This window comes from Eleutherodactylus coqui, chromosome 3 (assembly GCF_035609145.1).
Source record: "Eleutherodactylus coqui strain aEleCoq1 chromosome 3, aEleCoq1.hap1, whole genome shotgun sequence".
Classification (NCBI taxonomy): Eukaryota; Metazoa; Chordata; class Amphibia; order Anura; family Eleutherodactylidae; genus Eleutherodactylus; species Eleutherodactylus coqui.
In genome coordinates, this window is record NC_089839.1 from 253,485,975 (window position 1) to 253,500,144 (window position 14,170).

Below are 14,170 nucleotides of genomic sequence, written 5' to 3' on the forward strand. Positions count from 1 at the left end.
GAGAACTTACACCGCCGATGGCGTCACGCAGGAGAGCCGGGAAAAGCGGTCCGAAACGGCTCACGGACTTCTACCCGGCGCGCGGCACAGAGGAGGGAAAGATGGTGGAGCCGGACCCCAGCGGCGCCGGCGAGGGAGACGCTCCACAATCTGAGGGATCGCAAGTGCCAGCGGTAAGCAGAACTGACACACTGCTTACATCCCCGCACACAGCTCCTCCATGTAGCCCCTCTCATAAAGGGAAAGCTGCCAAAGCTAGCACTGAGACTGCGGGAGGGAAAGAGGTCCTGGAGCTGCATAGTGACAGAGAGGGGGAGGAGGAGGGGGGAGCACAAGCACAAGCGCCATCTTCTCCCTCTGAAACAACCCCATATAATAAAGAAAAAAGAGCTATAAGCTCACCCAGCAAAAGTCCTGATAAGAGACGTCCCAGGAAGGATCCCACACACAAACCTTCCTACAATAGTTCAGTAGAAGAACAAGAAGAGGAGGAAACTGTGGACCCTTTGTTAAGCATTGACTGCACAGACCAGGTGGCCTCACAATGCTTCATAAGGGATTTGGTGTTGGCCCTAAAAAGCTCAATTAAGGGAGATCTTGCAGACATTAACACCAAGATAAACAAAAATTTAAATGAAATAGAAGGAAGAATAGACCACCTGGAAAACAAAACCGGCGAAATAACCATCACATAACGAGCTTATAGACGCCCACTATAAGCTTGAAGAGGAAGTGGCGTTATTAAAAAACAAAATGGCCGATCTTGAAGATCGGAACCGCCGCAATAACATAAAGCTTAGAGGCATCACCGAACTAGTGAAACCAGAAAAACTTGATGAGTACGTACAAGACCTAATTAAAATGCTTCTTCCTAACTCAAAGAAGGAAGATCGAATCCTAGATAGAATTCACAGGCTCCTGAAGCCAAGAAACATCCCCGAAACCGTACCAAGGGATGTAATAGCGAGAGTGCACTTCTATCAAACAAAAGAAAACCTAATGAAAGTAACAAGAAATATAAAAGACCTACCGGCCCCTTACAGCAACATAAAAATCTTTGCCGATTTTTCCCAAACTACAATGCTTGCGCGAAAAAAATTTACGTCAATCACCAAAGTCCTGAGAGATAACGACATAACCTATAGATGGGGTTTCCCCACCAAATTATACATCAACAAAGATGGCAAAATCACCACAATTCTAACCTACGAAGATGGTCTTCAGATTCTGAGGAAATGGAACCTCCCCGAACCTAAGGATCATTACCCATCTCAAATTACTAGAGATTGGTCTTACAAGCAAAACAGACCAAATAAAGACAAAACCACGCACCGCTGAAATTTCGTTAAACTGTCCCTCTTACAGTTAACCCTGGGCACCACTAGCAAGATTCCGCTTGGGCACAGGCTGAACTTTTAACCCCCGAAACAAGACCTTCCTAACTCGTTGAAGGAAAGGTCCTTTTTCTTTGTTGAATGTACCTACAGTCGATAATGGCAACAATTGTGTTGCTTTACTGTTATAAAACTAGTTTACCCCCCAACCCTCTACACCAGCAAAATCCCCACACACCCCTCCATCACAACTTGTTCTACGTGCAGATCTCCGGTTCCCCTGGCGCAAGATTGGGTTCTGAGGAAGCTCTAAGTACCTCCAAGAAAGTCTATAAGGCTCAACAGGTCTCCACAGCAACAAACACCCGGACACTAAGATGGATTTGAAACTAATTTCTTTGAACGCTAGAGGTCTTAACTCACCTTTCAAAAGAGCGTGTTTATGGAAGGAAGCCACTGCATCTCATGCAGACATCCTTTGTGTACAAGAGACACACCTAAAGGAACTGAATCATCCAGAGATGTCCCATCCGGTGTTCTCCAGATGCTTTCTCGCTAATGCTCCCAAGAAGAGGGCTGGCGTCATGATCGCTATCAGGGACTCGTTGAACTTCAAGCTACTCGAGGAAGTTAAGGACCTCGAGGGAAGGTATCTGATGTTGATATGCGAAATAGATGGTTTCCTCGTCACCCTGGTCAACATCTACGCTCCAAACTCACATCAAATCAGATTCTTGAACAGGGTGGCGAGGAAGATGAAGAGGGTGCAGAAGGGATCCTTGATGCTCTGCGGCGATTTTAACGCAGTCTCTGACCAGTCCCTCGACTCAAGTCACCCAGAGAGAAACAGAGGCACGGGTCTCTTGTCTTGGATCCAAAGTAATGATTTATATGATGTGTTCAGGGTGTTGAATGTTAACTCTAGGGAATTTACATTCTATTCTTTCAGACACAGCTCATCATCAAGAATAGATATGTTCTTGGTGGACTACCACACTCTAAACAAAACCAAAGAGGCCAAAATAGGAGTTACAACTTGGTCGGACCACGCTCCGATCTCGTTGAAACTAAAATTGGGTTCCCCAGTAAATACCGCAAACACTTGGAGAAACAACACGTTTTTAATGAAGTTACCAAAATTTCAGAAAAAAATTAAAGTGATGGAGGAATACTTCCTACTTAACGACAGCCCAGAAATGTGTAGTTTTTCGATTTGGAATGCACACAAGGCTGTCATAAGGGGAACTATGATCCAACAGGGATCAATATATAAAAAAGAAAAAAACTCCCTCCTCAACAACGCCATAGAGAACCTAAAAAAATTAGAGAGCCATACCCAGATCAACAACCCCCGTCCGTCTAGCAACCAGATAAGAGAAGCCAGACTCAGAGTACGCAACTTACTAATTGATGAACACGAAAAAAATATTAAACACATGAAGACCACCTACTATACAGATATGAATAAGAATACCAAGTGGATGGCCAGCAAGGTCAAGCAAAAAAATTAAAACTAAAATACCCTTTGTAACGGATCACACGTCAAAAAATAAATTATTTAACCCCAAGGATATCGCAGAGGAGTTTAGGAAATTTTACGAGGATCTATACAACCTCAGCCAAAGCCCGAATACCCATCCCCCCCCCCTCAAAAAACTCCATAGACTCATTTCTCTCAAACCTGCAACTCCCCACCTTAAATGAGGAACAACTTAAGACACTAAATTCCAGTATCTCACCCCAAGAGGTCTTTCAAGTAATAAACAAGTCCAAAAAAGATAAAGCCCCAGGCCCTGATGGCTATTCGTGCGAATACTTCAAGATATATAAAGAAATACTAGTTCCACATATGGTAAATATATACAACAAAGCGATGCAAACAGGCTTCCTCCCACCTGAAATGTTACAAGCCACGGTAGTAACCATCCCCAAGCCAGGTAAAGATCCATCGAAAACAGCCAATTATAGACCTATCACTTTTAAATAATGATACTAAATTTTACGCAAAAATTATATCCTTGAGACTATTGGAGTTTATACCTCACCTTATACACAGCGATCAGGCAGGCTTTGTGGGAGGTAGGCAGGCATCGGATGCTACCCGCAGACTGATGGATATAGTGGGTGAGGTGGAGAATTCTCGTGTGCCTTCTCTGCTCCTAACTTTGGATGCGGAGAAGGCATTCGACAGACTGCACTGGGGCTACACCTTCTCAACTTTGGAAAGGTTTGGACTCAGGGGTAATATATTGTCAGCCATCCAGGCACTCTACAAAAACCCGTCAGCAAGAGTTCTAGCTAATGGAGTGTTGTCGGATCCATTTATGATAACCAATGGAACTAGACAAGGCTGCCCCCTTTCGCCCACACTGTTTATTCTAACTATCGAACCGCTAGCAGAAGCAATCAGATTAAACGACAAGATAAGAGGGATTCCTTTGGCGAGCAGAGACCAGAAAATAGGTTTGTTTGCTGACGACATCGTGCTGATCCTGTCTTCGCCACTGAGTTCCCTCAGAGAAGCATACAACCTCCTAAAGCAGTTTGGAGCTATTTCTTACTACAAAGTTAACCCAACAAAATCGAAAATCCTCCCAATTAACATTCACTCAAACCTGCAAAAGACAATAAAAGCGGAGTTCCCGTTCGAGTGGGACCCCGGAGGTATCCAATACTTGGGGACCACAATTAACCTTCCCTTAGAAAAAATCATGGATACCAATATAACACAACTTATCCAGACGACCCGTCAGGAATTGTCCAATTTCAGTAAAACAGAACTAACCTGGATGGGGAAAATAGTGATTTATAAAATGATGATACTCCCAAAAATTTTATATCTCTTTAGGACTATTCCACTAAAGTGCAATCCCAAATTAATAAAAGAGCTACAGAAACAGCTGATGTCCTTTATATGGAACGACAAAAGATCGAGAGTGGCCGCTTCCATACTATACACCCCCAAAAGGAAAGGAGGCCTGGGTGTTCCCAATATCGAGGCCTATTACGAAGCGAACACTATCCAACAATCTAGACCCTGGGGCACTTCCCTACCAGGGATTAGCTGGCTTTCTATAGAGCAAAATAGCATTGGCAAGGGTACATTAAAAGACCTACTGCTAACCACAAGCTTGAACTGGAAAATTATTCCAATTAAAAACCCAATAATAACCAACACGCTGGCAGCGTGGAAACACCTTCTTCGAATCACAAAAGACTTCCACCCTAGAGTGCAAATATCCCTCCCGATCAGTTGTCTAGAACTAGTTCTAAATAATATAAGCACCAAACAATGGAGGATAAAAGGTATTAAACTGATATTGGACTTAGCAGACGGGGGAAAAATAAAACCTTTCCATCTACTTCAGGAAGAATTTGGCCTACCAGGAAGTGATTTCCTCCTATACTCCCAAATTAAAAGTAGCTGGTCCACCCTAGCAGGTGGAACAACCTCTCTTCCAAAAATTTTATCCAACCTACTCCTCAACCCCTCCCCCCAAAGAATCCCCCTAAGGGACATTTACGAACTCTTTTGCGGAGAATCGAACTCCCAACCCTACCAAAAGAAAAGAGCAAATATCTTAAATTGGGAAAAAGAAATGGGAAGAACATATACAGCAGAACAATGGAATAAATCATTTATATGGGCAAATAAAGCATCTTTATGTGCCTCACTGATAGAAACACACTATAAATTAACCACCCGTTGGTATCGTTCTCCAGTTCGTCTAGTAGATTTTTTTCCAAGCTATTCGGATCTATGCTGGAGACGGTGCGGACAGAGAGGCACCCTAATGCACGTGTTTTGGAGCTGCCCGAAAATCAATGGGGTGTGGAAAGACCTTCTACGCCTCATCAAAACTATCACAAAGATAGAGATCCCTCTGTCACCAGATAGAACCTTATTTTTATTGGACACAGAATCTATACCTCGGAAAATGATTCTCCACAGTTTAATGATACTCAAGCTCTTGATAGTGAGGAACTGGAAATCGCAATCCGTACCCTCCCTGTCGGATATAATCCAGCTAATGTCAGAGCACATGTGCATGAAAAAAATCCACGCAATAAGAGAGAATAGAATCCCCAGCTTCATAGAGACATGGGATCCCTGGATTAGACATTTTCATCCACAACAAATCACACTAAACCTGAACACATAAACTCAAATAATTGAGGACCGGAGCTCCCCGGTAGAAAGACATCCATCAAACTTGGAAGCATATAAGCAGCCGAGGGAGCTTGGGCCCGGATGGGCACAAAAATTACACATGATGGAACTAGATGGGAAGTTACCAGATGATAATAATATGGAACTCCCTCCCCACTCCCTCTTCCCTTCCCCCATCTCCACTTCCCCCCTTCCCTCTAACTTGCCTACCCCCCCCCTTCCCCCCCCTCCCCCCCACCCATGGTTGTCAGATTATTAGGCAGTTGAAATGTTTGTTTTTATAAAGAGGTCGGCATCGGACACACGTGCCCCGTGGAACTTGGACCATAGCCCTCTGCAATATAAGTATATAATTTCTACGGAATGTATAACTCTGTAACTCTGCATTGTCATGCCTCTCTTCTTTTCAATAAAAATTGATTGAATATTAAAATATAACTTATGAACCTCCTTTATAACGTGCACTTATTTTATGGCTATATCATATCTGAATGACTGGGAAATGGCTTCAGGAGTTTCCACCAGTAGCTGATTTGCCAATGAAGGGTACTTTACAAAGGCAAACTGTAAAAATCGCTGAGCTCTGCCTTTTCGCTAGGTTTACAGAACGTTGCAGGCGGACTGCAGCCTGTAAACCGTTAACAGGGAAACCCCGCCTTTTGGACAAGTGGGGAGAGAAGAGTCTGATCTCATGCTTTACACTTGAGGGACTTGGTTTCTTAATAAAAAAATCTCAGACAGCAACTTCTAAATCAGCATGTAAAACTTGATGCTGTCAGAATTGGGTCTGGGTCTTTGGTACGGTTTTGTTTCTAACTTGAGGCAATTATACACTTCATCTCTAAATATATGAACTAGGACTTTGATACAAGCTTAATTTTATTTTCAATTTACAATAAAAATCTTATTTACTGTGAATGGAGGAGCCGTATATATTAGATTACGATTCAGCATTATGTAAAAACCATATTTACAGATGGAAGATGATGCAGAATAAACTGAAGATCGGTGTTCTAACTGCACTTTCCAGTTTCTGCTCCTATGGGAAAAAAGTCATGTCAATTAAGGGCACTCACTTGGTTATTCTGGGTATCGACACAAGATGACTAGGTTGTCTGAAGATACATGGTTAATGTAATGGTGAGATGAACTGCTGCCAGAAGCAGCTGGTCTTATAGTAGCCTCTAGTCCAGATCCATTCTAAAATCTCAGATTAAACCGTGCAGCATGCGGCTCTGTTCTATCTGGGCAAGGGTCGGGACATAACCAAAGCCACATATAGTCAATGGGGTCGAACGGTATCAATGCTGGTCCCTTCCTATAATGGACAGGTGTAGTGGAAGATAGTCTCCACACTAGAGCAGGAAACCTGAAGGCCTAATGCTGGTATGAACCAGGTTAAAGGGTGTTCTCCAAGTGTTCCAAAACACCTCCTACCATGTTCCAACTTCCTGCAACGTCTGGAGAGCCGTGAGTTGGAGGCGACTACTCTATAAACTTACATGGTGTATTGAGCTTTGTGAAGATGGGCTGCACAGCGTTCTCAAGTTGTTGCTTCTGATCCACAAAGTCTTGAGTTGTTGGATTCTTGGTATTCTGCAACCATTCATTTTTGGATTTACAAGCATTCATCGCTTGCTTCTAAAGGAAAAGGATGTATCTATTTACTAAAAGCGATACATAACATGCCACAGTATCCTATAGTACATGCTTTACAATGAAAGTGTGATATGATTTAAGAAAGTGGGCTCAAAATACTTGTCTTTCACTCTAAATATGTAGTAATGGTTGTCTTAGGACAACCCCTCTCCAGATGCCCTTTTGGTGCATATCCTACACCTTTTCATAAGTCTAGCTTAAACGCATGTTTTTGTAAAATCGTTGTAAATTCCCAGGTTTTGCCAGTTATCCAAACTTTAGTTACTACTTTGCACCCCCGAAGGGTTATTACAAAAAGACTTGTCTGGCAAAAAAGTGGCTACATTTTAATAGAAAAATAACATTTCCCCGCTTGCAGTGACCTAAACTCTCCCATGCAATGCACCATTGTGCCAAACTAGTAAAACAGACTATACTGTGTTTGGCAATGCCAGAAGTACACTGACTCCCCCCAATTGCCCTCAAAGTTAATACAGCATATGTTCCCCAAGCCAGTATTTCTAAACAATACAACTTTACCTACAAATTACAATATAGCTAAATCAACAAAAAAGTAAAATTATGACACTGAATGCAAGTTCCTGTGCTCTATCAGTAGTCATGGAGGGGTTAAATTCTAGTAAGGTTTTTACTATGCTCATGTACTTGGATAACAGAATACTACACACATGGTGACAAACCTTGTCGTCTTTATGAAGTTTTCCATGAACTTTTTCAGGGTTTGAAATGGTCTGCTGGATAAAGCTGATGTATGATTTTAGGGCCAATTTAGCTTCTGTAAAACAAAATATGAAATTGAGGAGAATCTGTTACATAATACAGTAACTGTTATGCTAATTAGTGATGTCTGCTGTGTACCTGTGCAGTAGTTGGGGATAAACTGCATTTTATTAATGGCAGCCACACAGAGCACTACAGGAAGTAGTCCTTGATATTCATGAGATGCAGCAAGCCACACCCACCCCGCTCTCCAGGCCCTGATTGGCAGCTGTCTGTGACTAGCTGTAGCTAATGAATATTGAGGACTATTTCCTAATAAAGTGCATGGTTTTTCCCCAATTACTACATAGGTACACAGCAGACATCACAGTGACGGTCATCATATTTTTGCAATCCTCTCTGCAACATAAGATAATGAATGACAGATTCCCTTTTAAGGAAGTACTCAAAGTAACCAAAATCACAAAAAAAAAACAAATCTCTAATACTGAATTCTTACTGATACTTTTTTTAAATATAATTTTTCCGATGAACCAGGGGAAAAAATCAAAACTCAGCAAAATGTTCTGGGGCTCGTTGGCGAATGAACAGTGGTGCAGTGGTTTACACTTTATGTATGTCACTGGTTGATCTGAAAGAACAGAGGAAGTCTAGGTTACCATTCAAACTGACACCACAGATTTCCTTGTTGCAACACTCAGTGCAACGTATTACAATGATGTGGCTTCCATCTGATTGGTACACTAGTACTTGCTGTCACCAAAGTCATGTGCACAGCGGGAACACATTGCAAGAGGTTCTGTGAAATTATACATTCAGGTATAGGAGCATAATCCATTCTCCATTATCACTAAGTCTAACAGTATGAGGACATTTGAGGTTATCTTACTGAGATGGACTCACTTTGGAGCAGATAGACATAAAAAGGAGTGGATATCCCACATTTGATATACATATCTGAGCTGGAGACAATGGCTGCCATCAAGTGGCGGTTCTCATTCTGATAAACAAGTAATACTTGTATGGCCACGGTTTTGTAATAAAATGGACTGGGGTGAATTGTTTTCTGCTGGTTCAGCAAATGTTTTTCAGATTCCATCCTTGTCTCTAAGTATATAAGATGGAAACTTGTATAAGTCTCAGAACGTTTGAGTTAGGAAGTGCAACTATGGGTGCGGCTATGCTTGGTTTTGTGAAACTAAACTTGTTCATGGATAAGGGGTATGTACTTTAGGGGGTATTCCCATCATAGACATGGCCTATCCACAGGATATGCCATAAAGGTCTCATAGGTGCAGGTCCCACCTCTGGGACCTGCACCTATCTACAAAACTGAGTGAGGCTACCATTGCATCCAGAGAGGGATTAAACAGAGGTGGCCAGGCATAAGTGCATGCTTGACTATTTTGGTAATTCCCCTACAAATGAATGGAGAGAGATACATGTATACAGCCACCTCTCCAATCACTTGGGTGAGTGCAGTGCCATCTTTATTGTATCTGGCACAACACCATATATTCTGTAGCAGCAGTGCTTTGCATTGCAGTTCAGTATCATTAATCTGAATGGAACTGAGCAACAAACCCCATGTGACCAAAACAGGACATCACAGGCCAAAGAGGCATCGGCACTGGCCTGAATGGTGCAGGCCCTTCAAAGAGTTGATTAGCATCAGTGTCAGTAATTAGGTCCACCACCACCACGGTCTGATATTGAAGTCCCGGATACACTCTATAAGGCCCACACAAGCCATTGTTCCCTATAACTCTCTGATGGAGTAAGGGGATGCAGGCTTAGGCCCCTGCACACCAACGAAGGAGCTTCCACTTTCCTGGTTTTGGCTCAAATCTCTTGCCAGAATTGTAATTTACATAATGTTTGCATACGGTCTTATAGAGCTCCTAAGTCATTGTGATTGGCAGTTAATCATAGAATATGGTCACAAGAAATGCAAATGCCAAGTATTTCAGATGTTTGACATCACACGTAGAACATGATGCAACATCCTCATGCGATAACTAGATGATGTGTGCAGGAAGCAATAGAAGGGTAATGCTTGAATGATAAGGAACTGTTATGACTAAATTTCATAAGATATTCTGTAATGTTTCAAGATGTTTCCACACGTTCCTCAATTTTCCGCAGTTTGCAACCATCCTTTATGGGTTGCTGTTGGATATGACCTATCGAAGAACCATACAGTAAACACTCCAGTTACAATCTTTTTAATAATCTTCGCCTACAATGGATATCTAAGCAAATCTACTCCAAGCCCACAATTGTATCAGTTTTATGTCTTTCATTGCCCTGTATATAATTTTAGTTTCTATGGTATTCTGTTTTAGAAAAGATTGAACAAGGTGGGAAAAAGCAGTTTTTTTGTTTTTTTTTCAGCCCCAACATTCCTGATGGTAAGACACAGATTCCCTTAACAGTATGTACCATCCTCATATGCCTCAATACTACTCTAACATTACCGCTTACAGTTAAGCTAACTTCACACTGACGAGTATGATATAGAGCTATGAATCCCGCCCCCATATCGCGCTCCCCACCATGTGAATTCCGCTTGGATGCGAGGCGGTTTCATTTCAAAAGAGCCTCACATCAGTTCGGGGAAGAATCTAGCCTCTGCCGCAGCTGTCATTGTTTTCAATGGAAGACATTGCATCTCGTGCACCTAATATCGCAGTGCCATGTGAGAAAACATCGCTCATGTGTATGACCCCATTCAAAAGAATGGGGTTCATATTTGTCTCAACGCACAAATGGCATGCAATTTTGATGCCCGTATGAAGCTGCCGTAAGTATTGAAGATATTTTTTTCTTCCATGTATTTCTACCCAACAGACATGTTTATCTCCCTCCCCTATATCTTTCCGTAGTGTGGGCTTTAAACTGGATCTTACATAAAGACAAACCCCTACCCCTTTGTTTTTTTTTTCTTTTTTACAATCCCCTTTGAACAGATTGTAACTAGAGATGAGCAAGCGTACTCGCTAAGGCAAACTACTCGAGTGAGTAGTGCCTTATGCGAGTACCTGCCCACTCGTCTCTAAAGATTCGGGTGTCTCTCTCTCACTCTCCTCTCCCTCACCGCTCCCCACCCGGCATCTGAATCTTTAGAGATGAGCGGGCAGGTACTCGCATAAGGCACTACTCGCTCGAGTAGTTTGCCTTTAGCGAGTATGCTCACTCATCTCTAATTGTAACCCTATAAGTTCACCGCCCAGTCACGGCTTTCATCAAACCAGGTCTCAGTTATTCCTACTGTGTCATAGTTTTTTCAGACATTATTACTTCCAGCCCGTTAACCTTATTGGTCAGACTTCTAGCATTAGCCACCATACAGTTTAGAAGGTTTTGGTAATATTTTTTATTTTAAGTGTATACGTATTAAATGTTCTGTTAGTTCTTACTGACTTACTGTACTAACCCCTCCCACCGCTCCACTTCCATTTTCATTACTTAATGCAGGTCACTGTCTACACTATCTTCGCCTCTATCTCTCTGGTTGCCCTCCTCCCAGTCCCTAGTTTAAACACACTTTCAACCTTCTAGCCATCTCCTCCCTTAGCACAGCTGCACCCTCCCCATTGGTAGAACCTATACCCAATAGCAAAGTCTGCCCAGTTCTCCAGGAACCCAAACCCCTCCTCCCTACACCAAATCCTGAAGCACCTGTTTACTTCCCTAATCTCCCGCTGCCTATCTTGTATGGCATGTGGTACAGGTAGTATTTCAGAAAATACAACTTTTGGAGGTCCTTAGTTCCCTGAAATCTTTAAGGGCAAAGCTGTTTTGTACCTTAAAGACCAGACACTTTTTAGCCATATGGTAGTCTCAGTGCCCTATTTTTTTTTTCCTTTGGCTACCAAAATTATTTTTGGGGTTTTTTTTTTCTGCGACATATAGGGCTATTTTTAATATCTTTTTCACTGACTTTTTTTCAGTTTTTTTTAGTTTTATTAAGGGTAAAAAATGAATTTTTTTTTTACATTTCTAGTTATATTTTTAAAATTAGTATACTTATGCTAAAATAAAGTATAGGAACGAGTTCCTCATTTTGTTTTGGACGTTTCAATATATAATATGGATGGTTTTGGATTCCGGGGCGCATACGGTGGCAGTTTTGGTTGGCATCTGCTTTGAGTTATTTTCTTATGTATATAGTGTTTTATTGTTTTTTTTTTTTACTTAGTAAAAAACATAATTACATACATATGTCCCCCATGACGTCATAAGACGTCTGGGGGGTAAACATTCACATGTTTTAGTTTTTTTTAATTTGATACTTTCCCACTGTAGCTGGGGCATCCATAGAAGCCCCAGTTACAGGGAAAAACATCCTCTGTAGTGACAATAGTCACTGGGAGAGGTGATCAGGATCTGCTAGGACCCTGCAGCTCTGCTGTAGCAGGGAATCCCAGCCTCGTGTGATGGAAGAAACACTTCTACTTTCACTTTTAGTACATATCGCTCATTAAGTGATGTTTACTGAAGAAAGGAGAAGGCAGAATGGGCTAAAACTCCTCCCTTCTCCTCCCAGGTTATCAGCTGTGACTAACATCTGAAATCCATCCTGCTTTTGATTTATTACAGAAGCAGGAGGCTTTAATCCCTGCCGTAATTTTACATACAAGCCCGGGACCAAGCACTGTATATTCAGTGCTTAGTCCAAAATGGGTTAAGGACCTTCGACCTGTCTCTAATTTTGTCATTGGTTCGAATGTGTGCCATGACCACTGGCTCCTTACCAGCTCCTCCCAGTCATCTGTCAACCTGATCCACGATGTGTCGGACTTGAGTGCCAAGAAGACAACAGACTGTTCGACAATCTTGGTCTTTGTGGCAGATTACCCTGTGTATCCTCTCCTAATAATTGAGTCTCCCACTACCAGGACCTGTCTAGCCAACCCTGTGCTTCTATTCCTCTTCTTACAGTGCCACACTCTATGCTGATCGAGAGTGCTTGCTATAAGGATGCCAGAAAAAGTTGTCCCAGGGCAACAAATTAGCCTACGCTTATGATCCCATGAGAAAGCGCAGTAAAAAACTATATTTCAAATCACCAATAATTGTTTAAAATTAGAGATGAGCGAACGTACTCGGTAAGGCCGATTTCGCAATCCAGCACCGCGATTTTCGAGTACTTCACTACTCGGGTGAAAAGATTCGGGGGTCGCCGGGGGGTGGGGCGGGGGGTAGCGCGCTCTCTCTCTCTCTCCCTCTCCCCCCCACTCCCCTCTGCAACCCCCCGCTCACCCACAGCACCCCCGAGTAGTGAAGTACTCGAAAATCGCGGTGCTCGATTGCGAAATCGGCCTTACGGAGTACGTTCGCTCATCTCTATTTAAAATCTACAGGACAGACGCTACTCAAAAGTACCATAAATCGGGGCCACACAGGCATATGTGTATTAGACAGAGGTCTCAAAATGTCCATAAGTACACAGAGGACATTCAACACTGTATTGCCCTAGTTCTTTGCTGAAGAGGCCTGTGACGGCGAAACATATTGGGGGGTAGGGGGCTATTGTATCTTATCTTTTAGCTTTAGGTTGGGCACTGACTCTCAGGCCCAATCTCCACGGGCAGATCTGATTTGCAGGAGATCCGCACATCAAGCCTAGTGTTGAATGTCCTCTGTGTATATAGGGACATTCTGAGACTTTTGTCTAATACACAATAATTGGTGTTTTATGTGATTTGAAACAAAGATAGTTTTGTACTGCACTTTCTCACGGGATCATGATTATAGGTTCATTTTTTGCCCTAGGGGAACTTTTTTTTCTTAGTTCCTGTATTGCCTGGCTTAATTCTAGGGTACTTTATTTTTTTGTTACCGTGTTTTCCCCCCAAAATAAGACCCTGCCTTATCTTACCGTATATACCGGCGTATAAGACGACTTTTGAACCCCGAAAAATCTGCTCTGCAGTCGGGGGTCGTCTTATGCGCCGGTAATACAAAAAAAAAAAAAGTGTAAAAAAAAAAAATTTATTACTCGCCTCCCACGGCGTTCTGTCGCGCTCCGGCAGGATGTCGCTCGCTCCGGCAGGCTGTCGCTCGCTCCTCGTCCCCGGCGCAGCATAGCTTTCTGAATGCGGGGCTTGAAATCCCCGCTTCCAGAAAGCTAATACACACGCCGGCAGCCATGACAGCATTGAATGGCTGTGATTGGCTAAAGCACACATGGCTTCAGCCAATCACACTATTGAATGACATCATTGAATGGCTGCGATTGGCTGAAGGCGCACGTGTTAGCAATCACACCCATTCAATGATG

The 14,170-nt window shown here is 42.6% G+C and overlaps 1 protein-coding gene across 1 annotated transcript in view; it reads right to left on the bottom strand.

The window, feature by feature from the left end:
- Positions 1-6,388: 6,388 nt before the first annotated feature.
- ANKRD45 (ankyrin repeat domain 45) overlaps positions 6,389-14,170 on the bottom strand; it is a 49,178-nt gene continuing 41,396 nt past the window's right edge. The window contains exons 4-6 of the mRNA XM_066597311.1: positions 7,845-7,939; positions 7,008-7,146; positions 6,389-6,544 (exon numbers count right to left, since the gene is read on the bottom strand). Coding sequence (XP_066453408.1) covers positions 6,543-6,544; positions 7,008-7,146; positions 7,845-7,939 — 236 coding nt within the window. The 3' untranslated portion in view covers positions 6,389-6,542. The remainder of the gene's footprint in view (positions 6,545-7,007; positions 7,147-7,844; positions 7,940-14,170) is intronic.